This window comes from Gymnoscopelus braueri (genome assembly GCF_963280865.1).
Source record: "Gymnoscopelus braueri genome assembly, chromosome: 5".
Lineage (NCBI taxonomy): Eukaryota > Metazoa > Chordata > Actinopteri > Myctophiformes > Myctophidae > Gymnoscopelus > Gymnoscopelus braueri.
In genome coordinates, this window is record NC_137606.1 from 24,432,787 (window position 1) to 24,459,331 (window position 26,545).

At 42.4% G+C, this 26,545-nt stretch overlaps 1 protein-coding gene across 1 annotated transcript in view; it reads left to right on the plus strand.

The window, feature by feature from the left end:
* The window catches only part of LOC308085341 (protocadherin-16-like), a 110,757-nt gene that overhangs the window by 60,878 nt on the left and 23,334 nt on the right, over nt 1-26,545 (plus strand). Inside the window, exons 3-5 of the mRNA XM_080428462.1 lie at nt 21,775-21,963; nt 23,597-23,828; nt 25,773-26,009. Of these exons, the coding sequence (XP_080284588.1) occupies nt 21,775-21,963; nt 23,597-23,828; nt 25,773-26,009 (658 nt within the window). The remainder of the gene's footprint in view (nt 1-21,774; nt 21,964-23,596; nt 23,829-25,772; nt 26,010-26,545) is intronic.

Genomic DNA, 26,545 nt, shown 5'->3' on the forward strand with positions numbered 1-26,545 from the left:
TGTGCGTTAGCAAAATATGACCAGAAATCTCGCCATTGGCAGTTAAAGAGAAGCGTGCCTCTTTATTTTTTTTTATTTTTTTTCCCCTTTAATTTGGAGTAGCCAATAATTTTTTACCCCCCTTTTCTCCCCAATTTAGTCGTTATGCCAATTGATTCCTCCCCACAAACATGTTTATATTGACTCACCTGCCAGTGAGGAGCCCCCACCAGGAGGACATAGAGCCTTTGTCCTACACTCCCCAGCCCGTAGGAGTACGCGCAGTGACAATTATCACCCTCCCAGCTTCCCTCCCCCGAGCAGAGGCCAATTGTGTTCCTGTAGACGCCCGACAAAGCCACGGTGGATTCGAACCCACAACCTACGTGGTGGTGGGCAGGGACTTTTACCCCTGTGACAATTTCAACAAAATGCTAAAACTAGTATCATGAATGATGACAGTGAAGCAACAACAACGATGGAGTATTTGTGCTCAGTGGTGGAGTACAAGTACATTTACTTAAGTACTGTACTTAAGTACAATTTTGAGGTATTTGTACTTTACTTGAGTATTTCCAATTTCCAATACTTTTACTTCTACTCCACTACATCTCAGAGGCAAATATTGTACTTTTACTCCACTACATTTACTTGAAAACTTTAGTTATAGTTACTTTTCAGATATAAACTATGATATAATAAAACATACATTAACCACTTTAGCCCTATTTTATACATAGGCTATTTGAAAATAGCCGATCTACAAGCTCACAACGCGTCGCATCGCGACGCGTTGTGAGCTTGTAGATCTGCTATTTTCAAATATTTAGTACTTCTACATTTGGTACTTTAAGTACATTTTGATGCCAATACTTTTGTACTTTTACTCAAGTAATTTTTTTATTCTGGACTTTTACTTGTAACAGAGTATTTTTATATTGCAGTATTGGTACTTTTACTTAAGTAAAGAATTTGAGTACTTTTATCACCACTGTTTGTGCTTCACCCAACAGTCATAGTATCTTTGAACTTGGGAAAACATCAAGGTACTTCCAATAACTTATTCCAAAGGAATACATTCACTTCCCGGCCAGTTTGGGGATTCGACCCAGCAGCAACTCTCTGGTCAACTTTACAGCTTGTCTGTAGCGGCCAAGAGGATGTTTAATTTGACCAGACATTGATACTGTAGATTAATAAAATGCACGTGTTTACTTTATGTTTATGTGACGGTCAGTACCATGGCTTTGTTGTAACAATCTGGAGCATACAGATGTTCGTGAGGAGACAATAAGAGTCATGACGCGAAAACAGCCATTGAACATTGCAACTACAACATTATGCAATAGTGGAAATTCCATTCTTGATGATCTACTGATTTGTTGTTGTTTACATTTTACAGTAACAAGGTCAATTGCTTCCATGAAACTATTACAGCACTCAACTTTAATTATGCTCTTTGCCTGCAACTTCAAACAAAAGCCTAAAAACAAACGTTTGTTTCTTTGTGAGGCATGTGAGGCCTTGGATTTCAGATGCCACAAACTCAGTTTCACACGACCAATGAGGTGCTTTAACCCATTAAGACCGGGAACGCATCTGTGTAATTTTTTGATTTCTTTGGCTATTCAAAAACAGCAGATCTACAAGCTAGTAGATAGTTAGTATTTTTGAAAAATCAAGAAAAGTTGTGCAAATCTTTGAATATATATATTTTTAAAGCGAACATTTGTAACTCAAATCTTTGCTTCTGGGGGTCCCTGGAACAAAACATTTGACAAATGTTCGCTTTAAAAAATATATATTTAAAGATTTTCACACATTTTCACGATTTTTCAAAAATAGCAGATCTACAAGCTCATAGGGGGCAAAGCTATGAGCTTGTATACCTGCTATTTTTGAATAGCCAAATAAATCTAAAGTGACACATATGTGTTCCCGGTCTTAATGGCTTAAGATTCAGGCAGCAGTGATCGTCCTATGAAAAGATAGGTCGAGACGCTCCACAGCACAAGTAGCTAACCATGAATCACCGACACAACAATACTCTTGTCTTCTGTAATTACTGTTTTCCTGTGGCCCAAAATGAAATGACAATGGCTGTATGACTGTCAATGAACGCATCCCTCCTATAGGGTGGCTTCCATTTTTTTCTACTCAAAGAAAAAAAAAGAAGAAAAAAAACAACCCCACAAAAATGTGGAAGCCACCCCATGTGCAATGCTTTTCCCATTTCCTGCCCTCTGAAAGATGAAGGGCTGTGGAGAGATGAAGCGCTGGTATTTCATTAGGGCCTGTCTGGAGCTTGAAGTGTTGCAGCGAGTGTTTTGGAAGAGCCGGGTGCCTGCCACACCACAGATCTGGCTCCCTGTATTTTGTGCTGGCGAAGTGTTACAACCAGTCTGCCGAAACTGTTAATCTTAACTACTGAACTCATCAGGCCTCGGGGACACTAAACGCATTGCAACACATTCTATTATAAATGGTAAACGGTGCATTTATATAGCGCTTTTCATAGATGGTGCATTACATTCCCCCCATTCACACACATTCATAAACCGATGGCGGAGGACACCATGCATGGCACCAACCTGCTCTTCGGGGGCAATTAGGGGTTCAGCGTTTTGCTCAAGGACACTTCGACACTAATCTCTCAAGAACAGATTCCTGCACTGCGTTGGAATCTGTCGGGGAGGTTCGTCATAACGTGTGCGCATGGGCGTGCCTTCAGATCAGGAAGCAGGCCGCGCTTTACCCAATCAAATGTAGTGGGCGGGATTCACATGTCCGTCGATCCTTCCCCCCTCGAAACAAACCAAAACTAATTTAACAATAGCGTCCGCGGAGCAGACAAAACCACGGAAAGATATTCACATTTTAACTTACTCTTTCATCATAGAAACAAGTGGGCTTATAACCAATAGGATCCATGTTCTCTGGGAGAAGTGGTGTTAGTGTTCCGTGTAGAAATATTGTTAGTGGGAATGAAAACATAGTCGCACCAACCGGAAGTGATGCGCTGAAGGCATACAACAAACACCGGTTTCCTTGCGCTCTGGCGTTACGTTTTCTTCCGCCCAGAGCCAACAGACATAGAACAAACAGCAGAGGGCGCTGTTTTTCATTTTCAGTTGGCGATGGGTTCCCAGATTGCTTCGACACTAACTCTCGGGGAGGCCGGGATCGAACTGGGAACCTTGCGGTTGCATGGTTGCCATCCGGCCGCTCTACCGGCCACTCTACCCCTGAGCCACTGCCGCCCCTATATATTGTGAACAGTATGTCAGCGTTTGTCTACATTGACTACTGTATCTGTGTCCATACAGTATTATGTGAGGCATTCAGCATACATATAATTCTATAGATATTGCATCGACTTTCATGCCAATTTAAAAACCCTCTTGGAAGAATACTGTACCAGAGCAGAAAGATTTGATTTCCTGATTAACAAAAATCTTCCAAATCTGATGTCTGCACTGGGGTGCATATTAATACATGTCCTGCTTTGAGCTCTGTCATGGTCCTTGCTTTGAATACCGCTATTAGGAGAGTATGTGTACATTAAAGATGAATTGCATTTTGTCTGTTAGAGGCCCTGCATAAATTACATTCATCAGTCTTTATGGCGCGGCAGAAGGCCGAGCAGTTTAGAATAGGGTACGGTATGTCTGTCTGTCTGTCTGTATGTCTGTCTATACTCTACAGGAGGTACTTACTGTCTGTCTGTCTGTCTGTCTGTCTGTCTGTATGTCTGGCACCTGTTCTAAAACACAGAGCACAAATGCATTGGGGGTATGTAATCAACTCTTATTTTGCTACTTACTGTAAACAGCAAGTTATCTGAGTAGAAAGTAAGGCGCAAGGGTCACGGAATCATGGGTGTGTTTTGGCCTCCCATTGTCGGCTCCCATTCCTTTTAATGGTCAGGTTCGCCTGCACCATGGCATGTTGCTATTTGTGCACATTGTGAACCCGCCTACAGTATACTGTAGGTCAATCTAATCTAATGTGCTCTTTAAATAGCAGAGAAATGCTATGATGGGGTATATAGACTGTACAATACATTTCTGACTTCTCTCACTCCACATAAGTTAGCAAAATGAAAACTGCCAGGTTTAAGATGTCTTTTTGGTATATTATACCCTCGCCTTTTGATAGCAAATTTAGCATTGAGCTTCAAGTGTTTACTGAAAGACTGATAGATCACAGGGCCCCACCAGCCAGTCCTCCTAGTCTGGCGCACATGGAGAGGGAAAACCCCAGCATTGTCAATGTCTGACTCTGTGGCGGACTCCTCCCCCCGCCTCATCAAACGAGTGTGGGGATATGTGGGAAACAGGAACCCTACAGTATCTGGCCCGGCAACCGCATCTGTGCTGTGTTTGTGCATGCCATGCTCAGTGGGCACTCTCCCACCCACTGTAGGCAGCTGTAGTGCTATGCTACTCCACATCAGTGCTTCTGCACGCCCCCCACACGCTGTGTATGGTTCACATTATAGCTCACCTCCCACCAACCCACCCGGGACCCCAGGATCCAAAGCCCAGCTTGCCTTAACTGACCAGGGCCAAGATTTGCTATTGGGCAGCTGTATGGAGTGAGGTGAGGTGGATGACTGGCTGAAACTAAATGAAGCCAGGGCCAACTTTCTGATGAAGCCAGATCCCTTCTCTTATCCGATATCCAATTAGTATGGATACACTCACTGGGAGTCTATAGCTGCACTTCATCCTCCCACAGTCTCCAGTTGCTTCTTTTCAGCTGAGTTTGAGGAGCGACAGAGATCGCCCTCCCCAGTTGGCTTTTCACCTGTGAACACGGCCAATTATGTTCATTGGAACCTCCGGCCAAGCTGGAGGCACCGGAATCGAACCCCAGTCTCTCCAGCTGCCTCAATCTTTGTACAGTTTGTGCCTTAAAGGAGTAGTTCACCCAAAAAAAATCTTATTTTCTATCAATTGCACACCCCATGAAGCCTTGAATCCATGGATTTATTTGTGTTTTCGTCGCATTCCTAAGCTAATAATTTGATTCCTGTCTCCTACCGGCTAATGTATCCGGTAGGAGACACAAAGTAGATTATTTGTGTCTCCTACCGGAAATACACCCGGGAATCAAATTATTGGTTTAGGAATGCGACAAAAACCAAAATAAATCCATGTATTCAAGGCTTCATGGGGTGTGCAATTGATAGAAAATAAATCATTTTGTGGGTGAACTCCTCCTTTAAGACGTATGATCAAACATGCCATCGGTTTTTGTCAGTTCTACTTATTTTTTTTTGCTGCATTTTTATTTTAACCATTTTTATTTATTTCTTTTAATGGTGGTATTATTTGTGTCGTATATCAGTTGGAAGTAAAAGTCAAAAGTTCAGCAAGTGCTGTCTTTTTCCACCCTCAAGTTTCCTTTGAACTTGGCTTGAAGATGTCAACATCTGAACTTCAAATCTACAATGAAAGAACATGCCGCACCAATAGCCATTTTACCGTTTGCCTTTCAGAGATAAACCAAGAGATTAATGATTCAGACCACATGTTGAGTCTTCAAGGCATGTCATGGCAAACAATTTTACAACCATTGGAAATATTAAACCTAGGTAAAGGACAAGCTCCCCCTGCCCCTTTGTTTGTTTTAAATCTAAACCCCACATCTTGGTGAGGGTTTGTCATTCAAAATGACTGGCCTTCCATGCAAACTCAACCCTGTAATTTTCTCTTTATTTTCTTTCCATTGGCTCAACCAGTGAGCAGCATGCATAAGAAAATAGCGGCAGGTTTGTTTCTCCCATTTGACCTTTGGAAAATAAACAGACTATAATGCCTTGAGCAGGGGCCTATCAGTTGAGTTACTGGATTGCCTCAGTCACTCCAGCTGGCCATGGGTTAACTTAGCACACACCAGAAAGCTTACATTTCCAGTGGAGTTTTTGTCGTGTTTATTTTTCTAAGCAAAGTTAAACCTTCCTTGAGAAGTATCCCTGATATCTTGTGCAAAGATATCAGGGATGTTGGTGATGGTGGGCTAAGTGCTGAACCTTTTGGTTCTGTCCACTCCAGTTCCGTGCCTCCACAGCTCTGTTCAGTGCATAGGTCTTTCCCAGGACTCCTTTCTTTTTTTTCCTGTGTGACTTTCAGGACAAAATTGCAAAATATTTTATTACGAAATTACATTTTAGGGCACGAGCTACAAATCAAATGGTTTCAGTTTACCTCAGGGGATTTGGTCTCATATCAAAGAGTGAGCAGGTTAGCACAGACAGGGGGGCTGTTAAACGCACATTTAAGTTGTTTTCAAGGTGTTATAGTAACATTCCTACTTGATGACCTACAGCACACTGCTGTGCTACATATGGATCCTCCTATAGTTGTTACTAATATAGAGTGGAAACATCATAATGGTAATAATGCACTATAGATAAAAAATAAATATAGATAGATACATATCACCTCTCGTTTTCCTTGCTTACTGTAAATCGCTCTGGATTTATTGTGAATTGTAAATTGTATCAATCCAAACACCTTGCTTTTCTGTTTTCAAAATGTTTAGCTGCTGTTTACTCCTTTACCTCCCCCTGAATACAAAAGCTATATTCATTTCTTCTTAAACACATACTTTGTTGACCGAGGTCCCCCAGGGCTCTATATTTGTTCTGCTCCCTTTTCCCTGTAGAAGAGATTTCCAAATCTCTTCTCGATCTACAGTACAAGCTCACAACGCACTGCAACGCGACGCTTTGTGAGCTTGTAGGTCTGCTCTTTACTCATTTTTCTCCCCAGAATAGTAACACTATGGGTTCATGTGTTAATAATGGCTCAGTCTCTCCTATAGGCCCACTGTGCTTTTTCTGTGTCACTTTCTTTCTTAAGTGTTTTGATGCTTAATGACTTCCAGCTGCAGGGTCCAGATGAAAGACAGACACGTCCCTTTTTAAAGGTGAAGCCTTCTGAAGCCCAAAAAGTGCTAGCAACTAAACCTTTGACAGGCAGTGAAACCCCAGAAGTTGCTGGTGTTTGCACACCACAGTGAACGGCCTGAAGCCTACGCTGATGAATGTTTGAACTGAACAACTTAATTGGGTCTCGAGGCTCTCCGAATATGACATTTTAGAAGATCATATGTATTGGTTGAGAAACAGAACTCCCACTTAAGATTTTGTTTTGTTTTGCCATAGAGCCTACAACATTTGGTATGCTTGCTGATACACTACAGAAATACCCCCCAAAATGGACACTCATTTGAAATGATCATCGCTACAAGGTAGACATTTGATAAACAAAGTCATTTTAATGTTTTGATTATGTATTTTGGAGTGTTGTGGTTACAGTGAATGGCAAAGCGAGAGAATGAAACCTTATCCATAGTTATGTCTGCTCTGCACTGTACTCTGTTCTTATATAAAACATACTGCCTTTAACCCAAATGTACTATACTGTGCAGGACAGAATGAAATGATCCAGTTAACAAAATCAGCATTGTTTTTGTAATCAACGCTCTTTGCTGGGACTGCAAACTAAAGCTTGACTTCTCATAGTCACAGACATACTGTATGTTTCTTTGGGCAACCGGCAATATACACTTACTTAGAATGACATCAGGATTACACAATTCTGTGCCTTTTTTTTCTGTGAAATATTATCTGTTGTCCTGATTATTCTACAGAAAGTAATGCAGTAGAATTTTTACGTGTGCCATTTGCAGTAATTTTGAAATCCACCTATAGGATCATTCTAGTCTGGTTGTACGCCCAGATCCGCTAAGACAGTTCATCATTTCCTTGATGATAGTGTTTTGGCTACAGAGATACATAACAGAGGTGTAGGCTACACTTTTGGAATGGACCGAAAGAGAAGTCATTCTGAGGGTTGCTAATAGTGATATACAGCACTGTGCACTGTAACCTATCATGTCTGACAGGGATGCACTCTTCTGAATGAATGTTCATGCAGTGATGTCATGCAGGGTGACTCAGGGAGGCTGTGCGGATATGAATAGCTGATTATGACTACAATTCACAGGCAAGATTTGGTTTATATGCCGCTTGCACATGTTGTTGCTCATTGCACATACTGTACATTATATTACATTGTTATTTGTTATTGATAAAATAAAAGAAGACTTTTGAATTCCTTCACTAAGGCCTCTGCTGTTCGTGTCCATGGTACATTGGTCAGGTTACTGAGCTATAGGCCAGTAGTGGAAGAAGTACTCAGATTTAGTTTTTACTTAAGTAAAGGTAGCAATACCACGACGTAGAAATACTCTGTATTAAATGTCCTGTAATCAAAGCGTAACTAAAGTTTTCAAATTATTGCCGTGGAATAAAAAGTACAATATATGCCTCTGAGATATAGACTCAGAGGCAAACGAAAAACGGAAATACTCAAGTAAAGTACAAGGACCTCAAAATCATACTTCATACATTCAATCCGGGAACGCATCTCTGTCATTTTAGATTTCTTTGGCTATTCAAAAATAGCAGGTACACAAGCTCTATGAGCTTGTATATCTGCTATTTTTGAAAAATCTTGAAAATGTGTGCAAATCTTTGAATAATATATATATATTTAAGCGAACATTTGTAACTCAAATCTTTGCTTCTAGGGGTCCCTGGAACACAATATTTTACAAATGTTCGCTTTAAAAAATATTTATTTAAGAATTTGCAAAAAAAATCAAGATAAAAACAAATAGCAGATCTACAAGCTCTATATCTGCTATTTTTGAATAGCCAAATAAATATAAAATGACAGAGATGCGTACCCGGTTTTGAATGGGTTAAGTACAGTACTTGAGTAAAGGTACTTAGTTACTTCCCACCACTGGCCATGGCAGAGAGGGCCTCGCGTTCTTCTAGTGAAGCTCACAGAGTTGTTCCTGTGGTGGCACAGGGGAGTCGTTCAGGCCTTCAGCAAGGTTCCTGCCCCTCCCCGCTCTGGCTTTCTCATACTGTTCCTCCTCGGCGCTCACCCTTTGGTGAGTTACTGGGGAACAGCGGGAGACAGCTGGGAAGTTGCTTTAACATAATTTCAACCTTTAAAAAAGAAAAGAAAGCTATGAAGTCAGTTGAAGTTAGAAGTCAAGACAACACGCACATCACTTGCTTTGTCTCTTTTGTGGTGCAGGGAATCAAATCCCCCCCAAGATCTATTTCAGAAGAAAAAAGTCTATTCCTGCACACACGTATCACCTCAGCATTGATTTATATAAACAAGACCAGGAGACCTGGTTCTGCCAGACCCAGACTTCACATGACGTGTCAGCCTGTGTCTATGCCCATGTATGGACGAAAGGGGGACAGACTTTTATGGCTGGGGCCTAAGGACAAAGTGACCAAAACCTGTTTTTTGCCCATGTATGGAGAAAACAGGTACAAAACATGCCCATGTATGGACGAAAGGGGGACAGACTTTTATGGCTGGGGCCTAAGGACAAAGTGACCAAAACCTGTTTTTTGCCCATGTATGGAGAAAACAGGTACAAAACATGCCCATGTATGGACGAAAGGGAGACAGACTTTTTTTGGCTGGGGCCGGAGGACAAAGTGACCATGCCCATGTATGGACGAAACAGGTTCAAAGCCTCATGTAAGCCCGACCCCTTGGGTCTGGCAACAAAAAAGGTCAATATTGAGGTCACAAGGACCTTTGTCAAGACATCATCACATGTCTGAGGGTCCTTGTGACCGAAACAAACAATAAAGCACGCACGTCCACTCATACCACCAGAAACCAGGTGCTGGGCTGAGGTCAGAATCCCAAAAGAATAAAGTCTGCACACTGGGTCATGCTCCAAAACGTAAACATTTATTTTGGTTCCTTTACACCATTGGACGTTTTGAGCCTACCGGCTCTTCATCCTTGTGACCGAAACATTAACCTCTGCATTCACTTCTGATTTATTCAAATCAATGCAGAGGAGATATATGTCAGCGGTAATAGCCTTTTTTATTTGGAGTCAGTTGACCTTTTTTTCTTTTTACACATAGCATGCAGGCAGGCAGGCACTTGTGCACGCGCGCACACACACACACACACACACACACACACACACACACACACACACACACACACACACACACACACACACACACACACACACACACACACACACACACACACACACACACACACACACACACACATCATAGGTCTACACGTTTAACATGTTTTTAGTGTCAGCATTCTTTGGACATTACCCATGTCTTTAACTTTGTAATAAAGATTGTGAGGTTTCTCCCCCCACCGCTACAAACCACCGAGATCTTTCACATATGGTTGGATGGGATCCAAGGAGAACTCCCTGTGTGGCAACAGTTTGGTATTGTGATATTTGTCAACACTGCGTGGGCCTTTTCTTTCCAGTTGGCTGGCGTGGTCTTAGGTTAGGGGCCTTTGTGTGGTGATGAGCATTATCACAAAGCGCCTGTCGTATAGTACAGCACTCTTACCTGCTACTTCAGTTTAGAAGGCTCAGTGAGCGAGGGAGGCGGAGATCTTTGGGAGGTCTCCACCTCCTCATCTCCTCATCTCCTCAGCCCTCAGAAGTGATGCCAGGACAATAGAGGGAGAGGAGAGAGGAGTGAAGCATTGCTTCACACCAGCTGTGAAAGCTCACAGCCGTTCGGGTGTCCAGATTTCTCCTTCGGGCCTGCACTCGTTTGATGTTTTTTCAGTCTTTCCATGGGTCCTGCTTGTGTCTGTATTAATCCACTGACACATCAAATGCAGTCTTTAATTGCTCTTCTTTTTTTTTAGAATGCAACTGCTGCAAGATTGCACGTGTCAGAAAAATGTCCATTTTGCAAATAATAATGCAAACAATAATAGTCCTATATTAAAATTGCCTTGTGGGTGGACGGTGGGGTTCACAAACGTAACATGCCCATATTTGGAGACTATTCTGGCGTGCAGACAGTTATATACATTTTGCTGGTGTCAGTGATGATGTCACTTCAAACTCGCCGTGCGTTGCCAGATTCTGTGAGATAAACAAGCAACCGGGTCTAGGAAAAACCAGCCCAAAAGAAGCGACTATGGGCCCACATGAGCACTTAACTCATTCACTGCCACTGACGTAAAAAACGTAATTTCTCCCGTTTACCAATCCTGCCACTGACGTAAAAAACGTAATTTTTTCTTTTTGAAATTTTTTTTTTTAGTTTTTTTTTTAGTTTTTGTTTCAAATTTGACCCAAAGACCAAGGAGATATGATTGTTTAAAGATCTAGACTCCCATCCACTTCCTTGTTAACTTAAAACTTAAAAATTCTGTATCTCGGCTCCTGAGTACTTTTTTTTTTCGATGAAAAATCTCTGGCAGTGGGCAAACGCGGCCAGCAATAATTGTGGCAGTGAATGAGTTAACATATACTTCAGCCATTTGAAAATAGCAGATCTACAAGCTCACAACGCGTCGCATCGCGACGCGTTGTGAGCTTGTAGATCGGCTATTTTCAAATAAAATCTTGCGGGGAAACTTTAACGAGCAGATCTGGCAACCCTGATTGGCGATGACCCGAGGGAGTGCGGTGCCCGGCATGAACAACGATAGCCTTCACAGAGACACGGTATCGAAGAAAGTGATGCTATGCTATTTCTTTATCCCCCCTAAATCTCTATGCTGCACATCACAGAGAGTCCTCTTCATGTTGAATCCCAACGAATGGCAGCCAGCTCATATCCAATAATATCATTGCTGTCTGTCGGGTCCAAAACCGTAACTTTTCATGAAAAGAAAGAAAGACAAAAAAAAGAACCTGCGTTCCAATGTAGTTATTATTAGTCACAAGCTCTTGTTAAAACTTTACAATGGTTAAATATTTATAAAACCCACAGACAGACTTATCCACTTTCAACCTGGCGTCCCTATGTTATTATTGGTGAACATATTCAAAGAATTAAAAAAAACGTGACACCTTGTGAGCTTACGTATATTTGCTATTTCGGCTACTTTTACGTGACACTGACACGACGAAGGATAAAATAGGACAGTAAAGGTAGGGTAAGTGATTTTCTTTGGTTAAAATAAGTGTTAAATAGCTCTATATTCTGATAGTACTCATTGCTATAGAGAGTTTGTTCAGTAAAAGGAGTCTCCTTGTCTCTCCAGCTCTTTATTAAACAGAAAATGCATTTTCGTTTCAGTTTCAGTTTCATTTCCAATTTTATCCAATCAGGATAGAGAACTCAATAAGGATATAGATTAAACAAGTGAAATTGGAAGTGATGACACTAAGAAATGAGCAGGCAAAATTGGAACTGGAACACTATAAAAATGAAGCTTAAAAATTGGTACTTTCTCCTGATTGGCTGAGATTTTGACACCTACCGGAAAATGTATTTTCTGTTTATTAAAGAGCTGGAGAGACGGGGAGACTCCTGTTACTGAACAAACACTCTATAGCAATGATTACTATCAGAAGATAGTGCTTTAACCTTTTAACAAAATACTTTTTGTTTTAACCCAAAAATATCACTTACCCTACCTTTAATTTGTGAAAAAACATAAGATGAAATGTGGAAATACAAGGTTTCAGCCTGACAGCGACAATATCAATATACTACATACATACACACTGACCAGATCTCTGCCACCTTAGCACTATTCCAGATCCATCTCTGTTAACAGCTCTCACCACCAAAAGAGATGTAATAGTCCAGTAGAAATGGCACTGAGTGGGCAGACATGAACTTGGACTTGAGAGATTCAGGCCTGTCCTACAACAGTGGCTCCCAACCATTTCTGGACCAGGGCCCACTTGAAAATCGTGACAGTTTTTGTGGTCCACCCATCTGACCACTTAACACATTGGGTGCCTGGATTTTTTAATAACAACTTACCATGGGTGCCAGCATTCTCCCCATTGACTGCGCTTTGCTGTTTAAAGACTCCACGACGAGCAAATCCACGTTAAAAAAAGCGAGTTACAACGGGGAGGGATCGCGCATGACCGGTTTTCCCCACCGGAAACAGATTCGGAGATACAGACGTTTTAAAGAAGGAAATAGACAGGAAGCGGATGGGGAGCCATGTTTGTTTTTTTCTGTGATCCATCTGGCCTATCCTTCTCAGGATCACAATGGGTACTCCCAGAGCTGCTCTAGCCCCTCCCGTGTGGAAAAAAAAAAAAAAAAAAAAAGACATCAAAACCGTTTAAATTGGTACGGTTTTCGCACTCCGCGTCACTTTTTGCACCTTTTGCTAAACCGTATATATACGGTTTTGGCACCCCGTGTGTTGTTAACATGGCAGCTGATCCACGTGCATTTTCAGAGCATGTTTATTTTAATGATCAATCAGTCGATTGAGTTCCAACTTGGATCAATGGAACCAATGTAGTATGCTTTTTTTTTAAAGATATTTTTTGGGGCTTTTATGCGGACAGAACAGTAGGCTGACAGGAAATGGGGAGAGAGATGGGGGGGAGACATACAGCAAAGGTCGCCGGGATCGGGAGTCGAACCCACGACACGGACCACTAGGCCAGCGGACGCACCGATGTAGTATACTTTAAGTTTGTATTTATTGGTATCACTATGAATTTATTTTTTTTAAAGATTTTAGAGAACAAATACATTTTTTTCACATTAATGTTTTAATATTAATGTTATTTTATCATTAGAATATTTTTTGCCTATTATTTGGGCGCCCACTTGCAATACCCTCGCGGCCCACCAGTGGGCCCCGGCCCACAGGTTGGGAATCGCTATCCTAGGGTGTTCTCTAAGTGTTACACATTCAGAGCAACACATTGTCTTTGTGCAACGTGCATGCTGTCATAATGTTTCATCTGAACCATTGTTACTGAAGCTCTGCTACTGCGTTACTCCACTGTGCTTTATGGTTTGTTTGCAAACAGGTTCCTGTGACTACAAACAATTCTGGACTGCTCTCAATCACCCTTTAGCTCCATATGGATCCCACACACTCGTGCTGCGTATTATATCCCTGATGATTGTGTGTGTGTGTGTGTGTGTGTGTGTGTGTGTGTGTGTGTGTGTGTGTGTGTGTGTGTGTGTGTGTGTGTGTGTGTGTGTGTGTGTGTGTGTGTGTGTGTGTGTGTGTGTGTGTGTGTGTGTGTGCGTGTGTGTGTGTGCTGTGTGTATGTTTGTGTGTGTGGGTACATGCAGGACAGGTCTAGTTGTCTTGATGCGTATCGTTGCTGTCGGGCAGAAACCCCTAATATCTCCATAACTTTAACTTTTTGTGTGTTTTTTCGTGAATCAATGCCCTACTGGATCATACTACAGCGTCATACAAAAGCATGAAAAGTAGCAGATCTACAAGCCTCGAAGAAGCGACACGTTTTGAGCTTAGATCTGCTTCTTTTGCTATTTTCTTTGTTAAATTTTTTTGCATCCTGAAAAGTAACAGTTTCTATAATGGTGGTTCAATGCCTTTAGTCCCGCCTCACGGATGATTGACTCTCCCTGCAGCCTGTCGCCACGTCTGCTGGGATCAGAATGATGGAGAGACCTACACACACTCTCTCTCGCTCTCTTGCACATTATGTATGCGCACAGTCTCTCACACATGATGATGTACTACTATACTGCACTGTCGACTACACCACAGCATTAGTTCTCAACCTGTGGGTCGGAACGAACCCACAGGGGGGTCCCCACATGATTTTAGGGCGGTCCCCAGATGTCCCTTCATTTTCCTCTTTTGTATATATATATTTTTTTCTCTCTTCATACCAGTAACCTGAAAGCTGATTGTATGACATTCTGTATAGTAGTGTGTATATCTATCTGCCTCTTATATGTCATCATGATTTGTGTGCATGGGGTTCTCATCTTAAACAAGCTCAGTGCTTAATGAGAGTTCCAGTTTAGTAGACCTTGTATTGTGAATTTGTACTTCCATGTACTGTTATGTACTGTCATGTACTATTCTCATGTCTTACTAAATAAACTACATCAATCAATCAATCAGTAAAGTGACAATTTAAGGACTTAATACTTAATACTAATACCTTAAAAAAAAAAAAAAAAAAAAAAAAATACCATTACTGCATCAAAAGTAATCAACAAACTATACTGTAAAAACTGGTCAAACATTGGCCAAATAATATAAGAAAGAGGCAAACATTTTGCGAGGCGTTGTGAGCTTGTAGATCGGCTATTTTCGCAATATTTACCTGTGAAACCGAGTCAAACTAAATGTAATGCCTCAACTCCTACAATTCTGTGTGCTTATCAGGTTGGGGGGTCCCCAGTTCAAATATGATTATTTTTGGGGGGGGGGGGGGGGGTTGCGGTCTGAAAAGGTTGAGAACCACTGGACTACAGCAGTGACTCTCAAACCTTTTTAATTTCAAGAACCTCCAGTTTGGTATTGCATTATTTTCTTTCTGCTTATAATGACTTGCTCAAAAATATCGACGCCAAGGTTAAAGTATTTAACACATAATGACCTTTCCTGGCTGCCAGCCAACTCAATGACACACGTGGATCAAGGACTCGCCCCCAGTGCTGCCTAAATCTTCCCACCAGATCACATTACTACTACAGCATAATAACAGGAAAAGCAACTTCAAAGTTAAATACTAAATTGGGAGTTGCTGCTGATCTATACGTTACCAACGCGTGCATGTGTATTGTGTGTGTGTGTGTGTGTGTGTGTGTGTGTGTGTGTGTGTGTGTGTGTGTGTGTGTGTGTGTGTGTGTGTGTGTGTGTGTGTGTGTGTGTGTGTGTGTGTGTGTGTGTGTGTGTGTGTGTGTGTGTGTGTGTGTGTGTGTGTGTGTGTGTGTAGTGTGTGTGTGTGTGTGTGTGTGTGTGTGTGTGTGTGTGTGTGGGGAGAGTCTGGTGACTGATGTGTGAGTGTGATAATTTCCCGGCAGGCATGCCTATCCACACACACTCCATCATTTGTGGCCTGTTTGGATTGGCAGAGGTGTGGCCCTGATTGGGTGGTTTAACTGGGCTACGTGAGACACGTTTGTTTGACTGGGCACTCTGAAATAAAAGGAACCTAATCGAGAAACAGCATTGCCTTCGTTTCGCCCCATCGCTGGCTTCAGTGGTTTCGGCTCTGGATCGTTCATTTATTCTTAGTACTTTGTGCCAAAAAAAAGTTGTTAAGCGTAGAGCAGTCGCGTGCAGGTCATATGAGGTCAGTCCAGTATCCACAGTGAAATCCTCAGTGTAAATGAGCTCTCAGAGTTTAAATGAGTAGTTCACCCAAAAATGACTTATTTTCTATCAATTACACACCCCATGAAGCCTTGAATTCATGGAGTTTTTTTTTTTTTTTTTTGCATTCCATGTCCAAAAATATAAAATACATCTTCAAAGCCTCTTCCAGTGCTGGATCTCTGTCTGACATCACAGTCAGTGAAGACACCACATGGACCAGAGGTCTTTGGAGCGTCCAAAAACCTCAGGCTCTTTACTCTAGCTGGACACACATTTCAAAAATAGATCAACTGCAAGTGCAGATGTCTTCTTGATCTGTTCTGTGTTTAATGCTTACTGCTGTGTTATCTATACATCTATCTGTCCGTCCCTCCGTCCGTCTATCTGTCTGTCTATCTATAAATGCACAAATTCATGAATCCTGTTCACTTAAGTGGTCGACCATCAGATAAAGTGGCAGGTCTGGAAGGCTCCTGGATTGTGATGGGTGAACAACAGCGAGCCCTCAGCCCTGGTTATCTTTGGATACCCCAGGCTTGTTTTACTTAAGGCTCGGCCAAACGTTCCCCTTCCACCGGCTGATAAGCCAGCTCCCATCATGCTTCACTCACATGCACTGAGTGTAGAGGGAATACTGCTGGCTGCCGACAGTGATCTAAAAGAGCCCCCTTTAACTTTTCAACTATTAATTAAACTTTAAAAAAAGGAGACATTTTGCATGACATCTATATATTTCTGTGGGCAAGACAAAGACTGCGGAGAATGGGGAGAGAGGCATCTAGGCCTGTCACAATTATTGCATAATCGTCTAATCGCAATTATTTTATATAATCGCAATTATTTTATATAATCGCAATTATTTTTGTATAATCGTAATAATCAATTCCATGTTAAAACATTTGATTTTTTTTTTTTTAAATGAAAAAAAATGTGTAAATAGCAGATCTATAAGCTCAAAACGCGTCGCGATGTTTTTCTACCTGGCAACACCAAGTTGCCAGGTTCTGGAGAGAAACAAGCAACCAGTGTTAAATCGTTCGGCATTAGCGGTAGCCTCTCAGGAACTTTCAGCGCATGTTTGACTATCATGAGACTCTACAATGAGTAGTAGTAGAGAAAAAAATAACTTTGCATCGGTTATAATAGACGAATTTCCCTAAGCCACGCGCTCCCATTATGACAACGGAGGGGGTTGAAAAAATGGCGACAGGGGAATCTCTGGAAAAAAACAACGCCACTTTTTACGTCGGTAGGTGAGTAACGACACATCAAAGATAACACTTAAAATGTCCGGAATTCTCCTTTAAGTATAAAGTAATTAAATTTGTGTTATTTGTCATATCTGCCCTGTGCAACTTTTGTTTTACGAAAGCTAAAAGCCAAACCGAAATGTAATTTTTTATTCATAATGTTCCATTAATTTTCAACGACAGAAACACAATTAAATCGTTAATCGCAATTATTCGAGTGATAATTAATCATCAACTTAAATTCGTAATCGTGACAGCCCTAGAGGCATCCAGGGTGCGATTTCTCTGCTCTACTGCTGTCAGTGGACACCAGCAGGAGGAAGTGGGTGGTGGGAATTCTCTCCTCCTGCAGAGCAGAACATTTTTATGAGTGGCACGTGTCAATTAACACAACACTTTCTTGTTGCTAATTATACCTGCCCATCTAAATATCTAACTACCACTAGAGCAGAGGAGGGATTCATTTAGTCACAATTAAAGTCAAGGTCCATGATTAATGATGGACATTTAGTCATGAAAAGGACACATGGGGATTTTGAAATGGATGCTGGAAGTGTGTTTTCCTTTTTTGCCAAGACGTGACACGAAGAGTTGTGTAGCATGTGTGTGTGATGGTGAATGAAGCACTGTCTGCCTGTGGTGACTTTGTTGAAGAATTCTCACATTATGCAATATCCTTAAGTGCACATCGATCTTCGTTAGTGGCTTTTATGAGAGTCTTTTCACATTTTAAAAGAGATTTACACTTCCCTCCCTCCTGGGTTTGATTTATTATAATCTTCTCCGTCAGACTTTTATGAAAGCCATTTCCATGCCAGAGTCCTGATTTTATTGGGCTTTCCTCATCTCTTAGGATGCATGGTTTGTGGCTTGGCTAATTGCACTGCACTCATTTCGTCTACATCAGGCCTCAGTACAGAAATCATTTCGTATGGGTGGTTGGCAGAGGATAATCCCATGGACTGACAGGCCTCTCCATTCCAGAATGACACTGATACGCTGTTATTAACCTATAAATGAGGGTAGAATTGAAATGCCAGTCTCTGGTGATTTGAAGATCGACTGACTGATTGCTTTAGGCGTGCTATTTCGAGCGGTTGAGATTTATGCAAATTTGATTGTGCTGCTTATTCTATTACATTCTTAAAAAAAGCCGTGCACTTAACTCACAGAATATACAGTGTTCTTCCCAGGCTCTCCATACCACATATGTTTCTAAATATACTCTCCCGCTATATACTTTATGGCTAGCTTTGGTTGCAGTGAGAGCTATGTAATTAGAGTAAAGCGAAGGATATCCACTTCATGTAGCTGAATTGTATGGTTTTGAGTAAAGTTAGTACAAGGTGTGCACATTTAAGTCATGTGTTGTCACACGAATAATAATGGAGCGATATATCTGTTTAGCCCATTCAATCCGGGAACGCATCTCTGTCATTTTAGATGTCTTTGGCTATTCCAAAATAGCAGATATACAAGCTCATAGCGCCCGCACTGTGAGCTTTGAATCTTTGAATATATATGTTTTTTTTAAGCGAACATTTGTAACTCAAATATTTGCTTCTGGTGGGGGTCCCTGGAACAAAATATTTTGAGATGGGGGTCCGCGGCCAAATATATATCATTTTGGGTGGTCCTTAACATGAAAAAGTTTGAGAACCACTGATATTATAGCAACATACATAAAAAAAACTGTTAGGATTTAGAAGACATTTGTAGAATCCCTAGAAGTAAAGATTTGAGTTACAAATGTTCGCTTTAAAATATATATACATTCAAAGATTTGCACACTTCAAGATTTTTCAAAAACAGCAGATCTACAAGCTCATAGCGTGGCACTCGGTGCCACGCTATGAGCTTGAATATCTGCTATTTTTGAATATCCAAAGAAATCTAAAAATGACACACAGTTGCGTTCCCGGTCTTAGTGGGTGTTAAAGAATACAGTTTTTTTTGCCAGTCTTTTGTCAGGGTAAAAGACTGTGTACTGCACTTTAACAGCTATCAGAGGACTGAAACCTTGGCCAACCTGGGATGCACTTACATAGATATGCTCGCTATTCTTCTTCAATCAAATTTCTGATTACATGACTAAATCTCTGAATCCCCTGACTTTACTGTACCGGTTACTTACTCAGACAGGCCCTTATCTTCTCAACACATGGTACAATACTTTATTCCACACATCTTTATACCAGTACGACTCGCTCCTTTCTTTTCTCCAGAGGTTTTGTATAACATCGCTCTGAGGTGGAAACCTTGTATGTACAAAACTTTTCAGGAAATGGAAAAAGGAACCTGTGTTCCAATGGATCTAATGTAGTTGTAATCGAGTCACAAGCTCTTGTTATCACTTGTTAACCACTTGACCACTTTAACAAAACAGCAGATCTAAAAGCTAACAAAACATGGCACAATGCGACATTTTGTGAGCTTGTAGATCTGCTTTTTAGGCTACTTTCGTGCAGCACTCGTATGACAAACTAGGATATTAATTGACCAAAAAACATAACAAACTTTAAATATGGAGATACAAGGTTTCTGCCCGACAGTGATAACTATTCATTATTGTAATGTGCTACTACTTGCTCTTGCAGGCAGCATAATCAATTCAGACCTGTTTCGTTTGGCTTCTAGTTCATTGCCCTCAAAGGTTTCCAGCACACTTTTCAGATGGATACCATTGTGTGTGACCCCCACCCTTTATAGAACTTTATTGTTTTCAATTGTGAGAGTAGAAAGTACTTCAGCTTTAACTCACCATCATAACATTCATTCTCCGTTGATATTCCAGATGTTATCAACCAGCTCGCTTTTCAGCTTCTCGTATCATAAATATAAATGTCAGTATGGTGCAATGGTGTTTTAACATGTCTTGAGCGAAAGAAAACACTCAATAGGCTCCAAATTGTACAGAATGGTGCTGCTGGGCTTTTAACTAAAACCAGCAGAAGACACTGGCAACCCTACACTGGTTGTCTGTCTCCTTTAGGATTAATTTGAAGTCTTTGGTTATACTTTACTTCAAACATCTCACTCACATAGGCCTACTCGCATTATATCCTTCTAGCTGATAGCCACGTGATGCAAATGTGTGTATTATCAACACAATTTAAAAAGACTATTAAGATACAGACGTGATCCCGGGCATGTCCTTGTGGTTTATTATTCTTCACTTTGGTCTGTCTCTGCCAGCTCACTCACTCCTACACACCACTCAGTCCCCGAGAGGAGTTCCAGTTGAACGTGCAGGGCCTGCTCTCTGTCGAGTCCCCCCTCACCCCCCCCCCCCCATCTGCCATCTGCTTCAGCAGAACACGGCTGAAGGCTCTATTACCGCACGCCAAATCTTCATCACCTCCAATAAGTGATTTCCATCTACACACACTCATACCAATGTCATCTTTAAAAAATAGTCTGCTTTTGATAAGCGTGGCTTGTTTTATTTTCCCTGGCAGAGCTCCTGATGAATTCTCCTTCATTTGTGCAGAAGCGTCACCCCGTGCTGAGTCGCTGGGGGGGCTTCTTTTTCTTTAATTACCACTTTCTAAAAAAGAATGATTTATAAAACGGACTTAAAGAAGGAGAATTCTCATCAACTTGTGAGGCTTAAACCCAAATGTAATCTCTCTCTCAAGCTGCGAAGCCCAGCCAACACTTGCAAACAATTATCCCGCTGGTACCCAGGGGCCCAATCTGATTGGCCTGTTTGCCTTACGCCGTCTTGGGAGCTCCTATGGTAATTGAGTCGGCTCCCTGGCTGATGGCTTGTGAGCTGCTTTTATAACTCCAGTGGTTCCAGTCCCGTGTAGATGTGGAGCATTATTAAAACCAGACTGCAAGGGGGGCATTACATGAGAGTATAATGTGCTGCACTGAAGCGTACTGTGTGGTATCCCGCCGTTCCCCAGTTGTCCCTGTCACTGTCCTGTGCAGACAGACGCCACTCCGGTGGAAGGCAGTTTTCTCTCCTGGCAGCCCTCCCACTCCCAGGGTCTGTCATAGTCACCCCCCCCCCCCTCTCTCTCTCTCCTCCCATCCCCTCCCCTCTGCTTGCTGCTCACTGCCAAAGGGGCCCTTTGGCCTCACACTCTTACTCAGTTAAACAACAGAAGAAGGGGTCCAAAGATGCTCTCAAACAACACCTGGTGTGGTGTATTATTTCTGCTATTGGGGGGATGAATTGACTCCCACATCCCTAGGGAATTTAGATTTGTTGGTGTTCTGTGTTTGGGCTTTGGTCTAATATACATATATGTACGTGTTTCATGATGAGGATGAATTATCGTACAAATGAATATTTACACTAGAAATGTCCATCGATCCAACTCCACTATAATGTAATTGCTTTAAGCTTTCTTTAAGCTTTGTTAACCAATAGCCTATTGTCTTCTTCTCCGCAGGTGACGGCAACAGACGCAGACAGTGGTTCCTTTGGGTCCATTACCTACTCTCTGGGCTCTGGCATCAACAGTGCTGTACCATCTCAGTTCACCATCGGCAAGGAGACGGGCCAGATCTGCACAAGCGTCACACTGGACAGGGACCAGGGGCCGTCCAGCTACGACTTCACTGTGACTGCAGTGGACGGGGTGAGCAACCCAATATGAATCCATTCGATCATTGAGTAATCCCATACACACAGCAGTGCTGCTTTTTCACAGTGACAAGAGAGAAAAGGCCTATAGCCAACAAAGCAAGAAAGAAGCTTTTTCTTTCTTTTTCGTTTCGGCATGTACTGTAGCAGACGTTCTTATCCAGAGTCACTTACATGTGTGAATCAGAGTAAGCAGACTAAGCATGTCAACAAATGACAGGGTAAATAGTGACATAAGTAGAGTGCATAGAAAGCAAAGCAGTGCTTCATAGAGAATAGGATACAATCAACAATCCTAGCATCTGTCTAAAAATACGCTATCTACATTACATTCTTAACATTTGTGGTCAAGCTAAACAGCATATCTGAAGTATACTGTAACATAGCATCTATCAAAAGGTGACAAGAAGGGATACAAGACAGATGAGTCCTAGGGGGTGAGGTTAAGTCTGAAGAGGCGAGTTTTCAGACTGCAGCAGAAAATCTGGCGTGAGTCTGCAGTTCTGACTGCAAGGGGGATTTTATTCCACAGTTTTGGAGCCAGGAATGAGAAGAGTCTAAGACGTGTGTGGAGCGTTGTCCAGGGTGTTTCAGAGAAAGCTCAAACAGCCTGCTTGTGTTAGCTGATCAAAGTGAGCGGGACGGGTTGTAGGGTTGGATCATGTCCTGAAGATATGGGGGTGCCATGCCTCTCGTAGCCTTGTAGGCCAACACCAGTGTTTTGTCAGCCAATGAACAGAACACAAAGACGTGACGTGGACATTTCTGGGAGGTTGAAGACCAGGCATGCTGCAAAAAAATATGAATTCTGCATGGCACTTTATGTCAGCCTGCGGTGGTGTCGTGCAAAAAAAGTGAGATTGCATCTGCTATTTTCACTCATTTTGAAAACCTGTCACCCATAATGACATGTCCAAAATAGGGACACCAGGTTGTAAGTGGTGGTTAAAACTTAAAAACAGTTGAAAATGAAAGGAAATTACTACAGTCATGTTAAAGCAATCAGTTGGAGAAATGCCTCAACTGTCAGGCAGTAATATTTAACAAGTTGGAGTGCTGCCTCCCTGCTTCTTACCACCTGGTCTAAATGAAAAGCCTGTACTGTAGTCTCTCCCAATGAAAAGACTGTGAAACAGGCGGTTGGGCTATAGTGGCTGAGCCCTCTCACCCTCCACAGGTCCTGACAGATTGCTGCTTCCCCTGGGAAACTATCAATCTGTATATCCCTGCACAAAACTGCGGGGACCATATTTTAGAGGCAATACTATACATCCAATTTTAACAGGGTTACTGCTGCGTTTTACTTGCATCGTTAATGTGCTCCAAAGCTTACATTCAGGTGATGTTTTTTTCGTTAAACCAGTTGGTCATGATTTACTGCAGGGGTTCCCAAACTTTTCCATTGCCAAGGACCCCCAAATAGCCATAGCCTCTGGGCCGCTGCCCCCCTATTGCGTAACAGCTTTTAAAAAACCCAGAAAATAATAAAAGATAGCCGATCTACAAGCTCACAACCCCCCGGAGGGGCCACCACTTTGAAAATGCGACCCCCACTTTGAAAACGACTGATTGACTGTAGCCTACATGTGACGGCCATATAACAAAAGAGCTTTTTGTTTGGTTCTCAGGGTGGACTGAACTCGGTGGCCTACGTGAAGGTGGACCTGGTCGACATCAACGACAACCGGCCCACCTTCTACCCCGTGAGCTACGCCGTGAGCTTGAGCACACAGAGCGCACCTGGGACCTCGGTGGTCAGGGTGATGGCTTCTGACCCCGACGCAGGGGAGAATGGCAGAGTTACGTACCGAACAGTACCTGGAGGGGCCTCGCCGTATTTCACTCTCAACAAAGACACAGGTTGGTCGGATGTTCTTACCTAAAGTGCAACATAATGCTCTATAGTATACCAAGGGTTCCCAAACAGTGGGTCGGGACCCATTTGTGGGTCGCGGATCCATTTTCGAGGGTCGCGAGTGAATATCCCTTTATTTTTTTGTTTCCTAAATGTTGTCATTAATTATTAAGTGTGCCTGCCATGCCAATGGCAAAACACTTATTGTAATCCGCCATACTTCTTTAATATGTATTTACATTTTTTAAATGTGCCCCCCACCGTCACTTAATGCGGCCTGCGGGTCAATATCCGAATACTGATATATTATTGTTTTCAGCTGTTCCAATTCCAAAACCTGCAAATTTACATGACCCGGCGTTTACTACAGTCATTGTGTTAAATTTGGATTGTTTGTATTGTATTGGATTATGTATTGTATTGGATATGTTTTCATGCCCAGTGTACCTATTTGTATTTAAGTTCAAACAAGTGAAGTTGATATAGGTATTTCTAATTTACACTGAATAATAATTGTTAATATCCCTTTATCATTACAATTGTGACAATTATAGGCAATTTGAGTGATGGGGTTTACGGTATACTACTGGTGAGAGTGCAGGTACGCAATGTGTCCACCTGGAGTGAGTGTGGAAATCCATCATTAAAGTTGCCCACCCCTGATCTACACAGTGCTGCACACATCTTTACATTACAACACAATGCTCTAGTTTATACAATGCTACACAGTACCGGTACACACATCTTTAAGTTCATACAAGTGAACTTCCTATAGAGGGGATATACCGTTTGAATTAGGGCTAGACGACATCTACACGGCAAAATCAGCCTGATCGCCAGAGATATACGTATGTATGCACGGATCGAGTGCACTTCATTCCGTGGATAGTCGCCTAGAAACCCCGAAATTGCGTGCATATGTACGGCGAGTCCCACGGTGGGCGTAACCAGTCGCAACCAGGAAAAACCCGGAAGCAGAGCAGTCCCCACAACAAAATGTACGATTCTGTGCCTATCGGTACATAACTCAAACGGCGCTGAGTAGGCACAGGCGAACGTCACACCGTTCAGGACGGCAACTCGGTCGCCTTAGCTCCCTCGGTGGTCCTTCACGGGGTGACAGTTCGCCTGTGACTGCGCGCCTCCGAAATGGTTTTGTCACAAAGGGAGCGCCGTACATATGCACGCAATTTCGGGGTTTCGAGGCGACTATCCACGGAATGAAGTGCACTGGATCCGTGCATACATACGTAGTTCTCTGGCGATCGGGTTGGGCAAAATACTTCATGTTTTTTTTGGTAATGTACATTGTACACTCTCTGAGTTACAATGAATGTATATTAAAGGTTCTATGACATTCATTTTCACTTTTTTTTATTTTTTATGTTTTTTGGGGGGTTTTATGACCTCAATTACACCCAAAAAATCTGAACTTTGAACATTCAGTGGATTTTCTGTGGTCTGGGGTTTTCTGAATAATTAGACTGAAAAGTAATCTGAGCTTGGCCCTTCGGCAGTGAGGTCACAGCCGATTAATCCCGCCCACTCTCCTCCTCACCCCTCCCCTCCCTTCCCCTATCCTTTCCTTGGGGGGGGGGGGCGGAGCAGAGGCGATGATTGACAGGCAAAATCCCTCACCAGCGACACCCGCAGGCAAAGATTTATTTTTTCATTGCAGTTGAAAAGGCTTTAGAAATGTGAGAGAAAAACACCTGCCATGGATCAATGGAGTGGAATTTTTTGTTAAAACTTTCTATACACGTTTGAAGGACCATGACAAAGACTTTTAATGTGTGGTAAAACTGAACGTCATGAAACCTTTAACATTGTGTACCGTTTGACGTACGTTTTCTGCATTTTAATCATTACAGCTGTTTAAACGTTGTTCTGTGCTTACCAATGTGTAACGTGAGTCGTGTGAGTATGAGCTCTCATGATTTGTCTTATAGGTGTGATCTCCCTGTCTCGCTCTCTCCACGGCAAGGCCAACTCTGTCATCCCCATGGGGGTCTCGGCCCAGGACGGTGGTGGCCTGGTGGCCTTGGTCAACGCCAGGGTTAACATCAGCGTGGTCGAAGGGCTCGTGGCACCGCCTGTGTTTGAACAGGCACAGTACTACTTCGCTGTGTCAGAAGTGGTCTTGCGCGGGACAGTGGTCGGCATCGTCCAGGCTAGCAGTAAGACTGGTGGGTGGGCTCCGCTCAGACCTGTTTGACAAAAGACCACCTGTCCACACACAGGCACATGCAGGACATGCATGTGCACATTGACGTGTGCGCACACACGCATGCATGCACATGTGCGCTTGCCTACATGCACATGCGCACGCAGGCATGCACGCACGCACGCACGCACACACACACACACACACACACACACACACACACACACTCACAGACACACACACACACACACACACACACACACACACACACACACTCACAGACACACACACACACACACACACACACACACACACACACACACACACACACACACACACTTCAGCGGTATGACTGAGCACTTTAATATACATTTATCAGTCACATGGGATCACAGGGCAGAATGTGCTGAAAGTTTTTTTTTCCTGTTCCCTGAAACACTTGTACAAATAGGTATCGGGCCACAGTACACAGCACACTCAGAAATCACATCAATCAAAAATTCCATTTCAAAACCTTGTTTATATAATCATTTACCATGGATACTCAGAGCTCTGTTA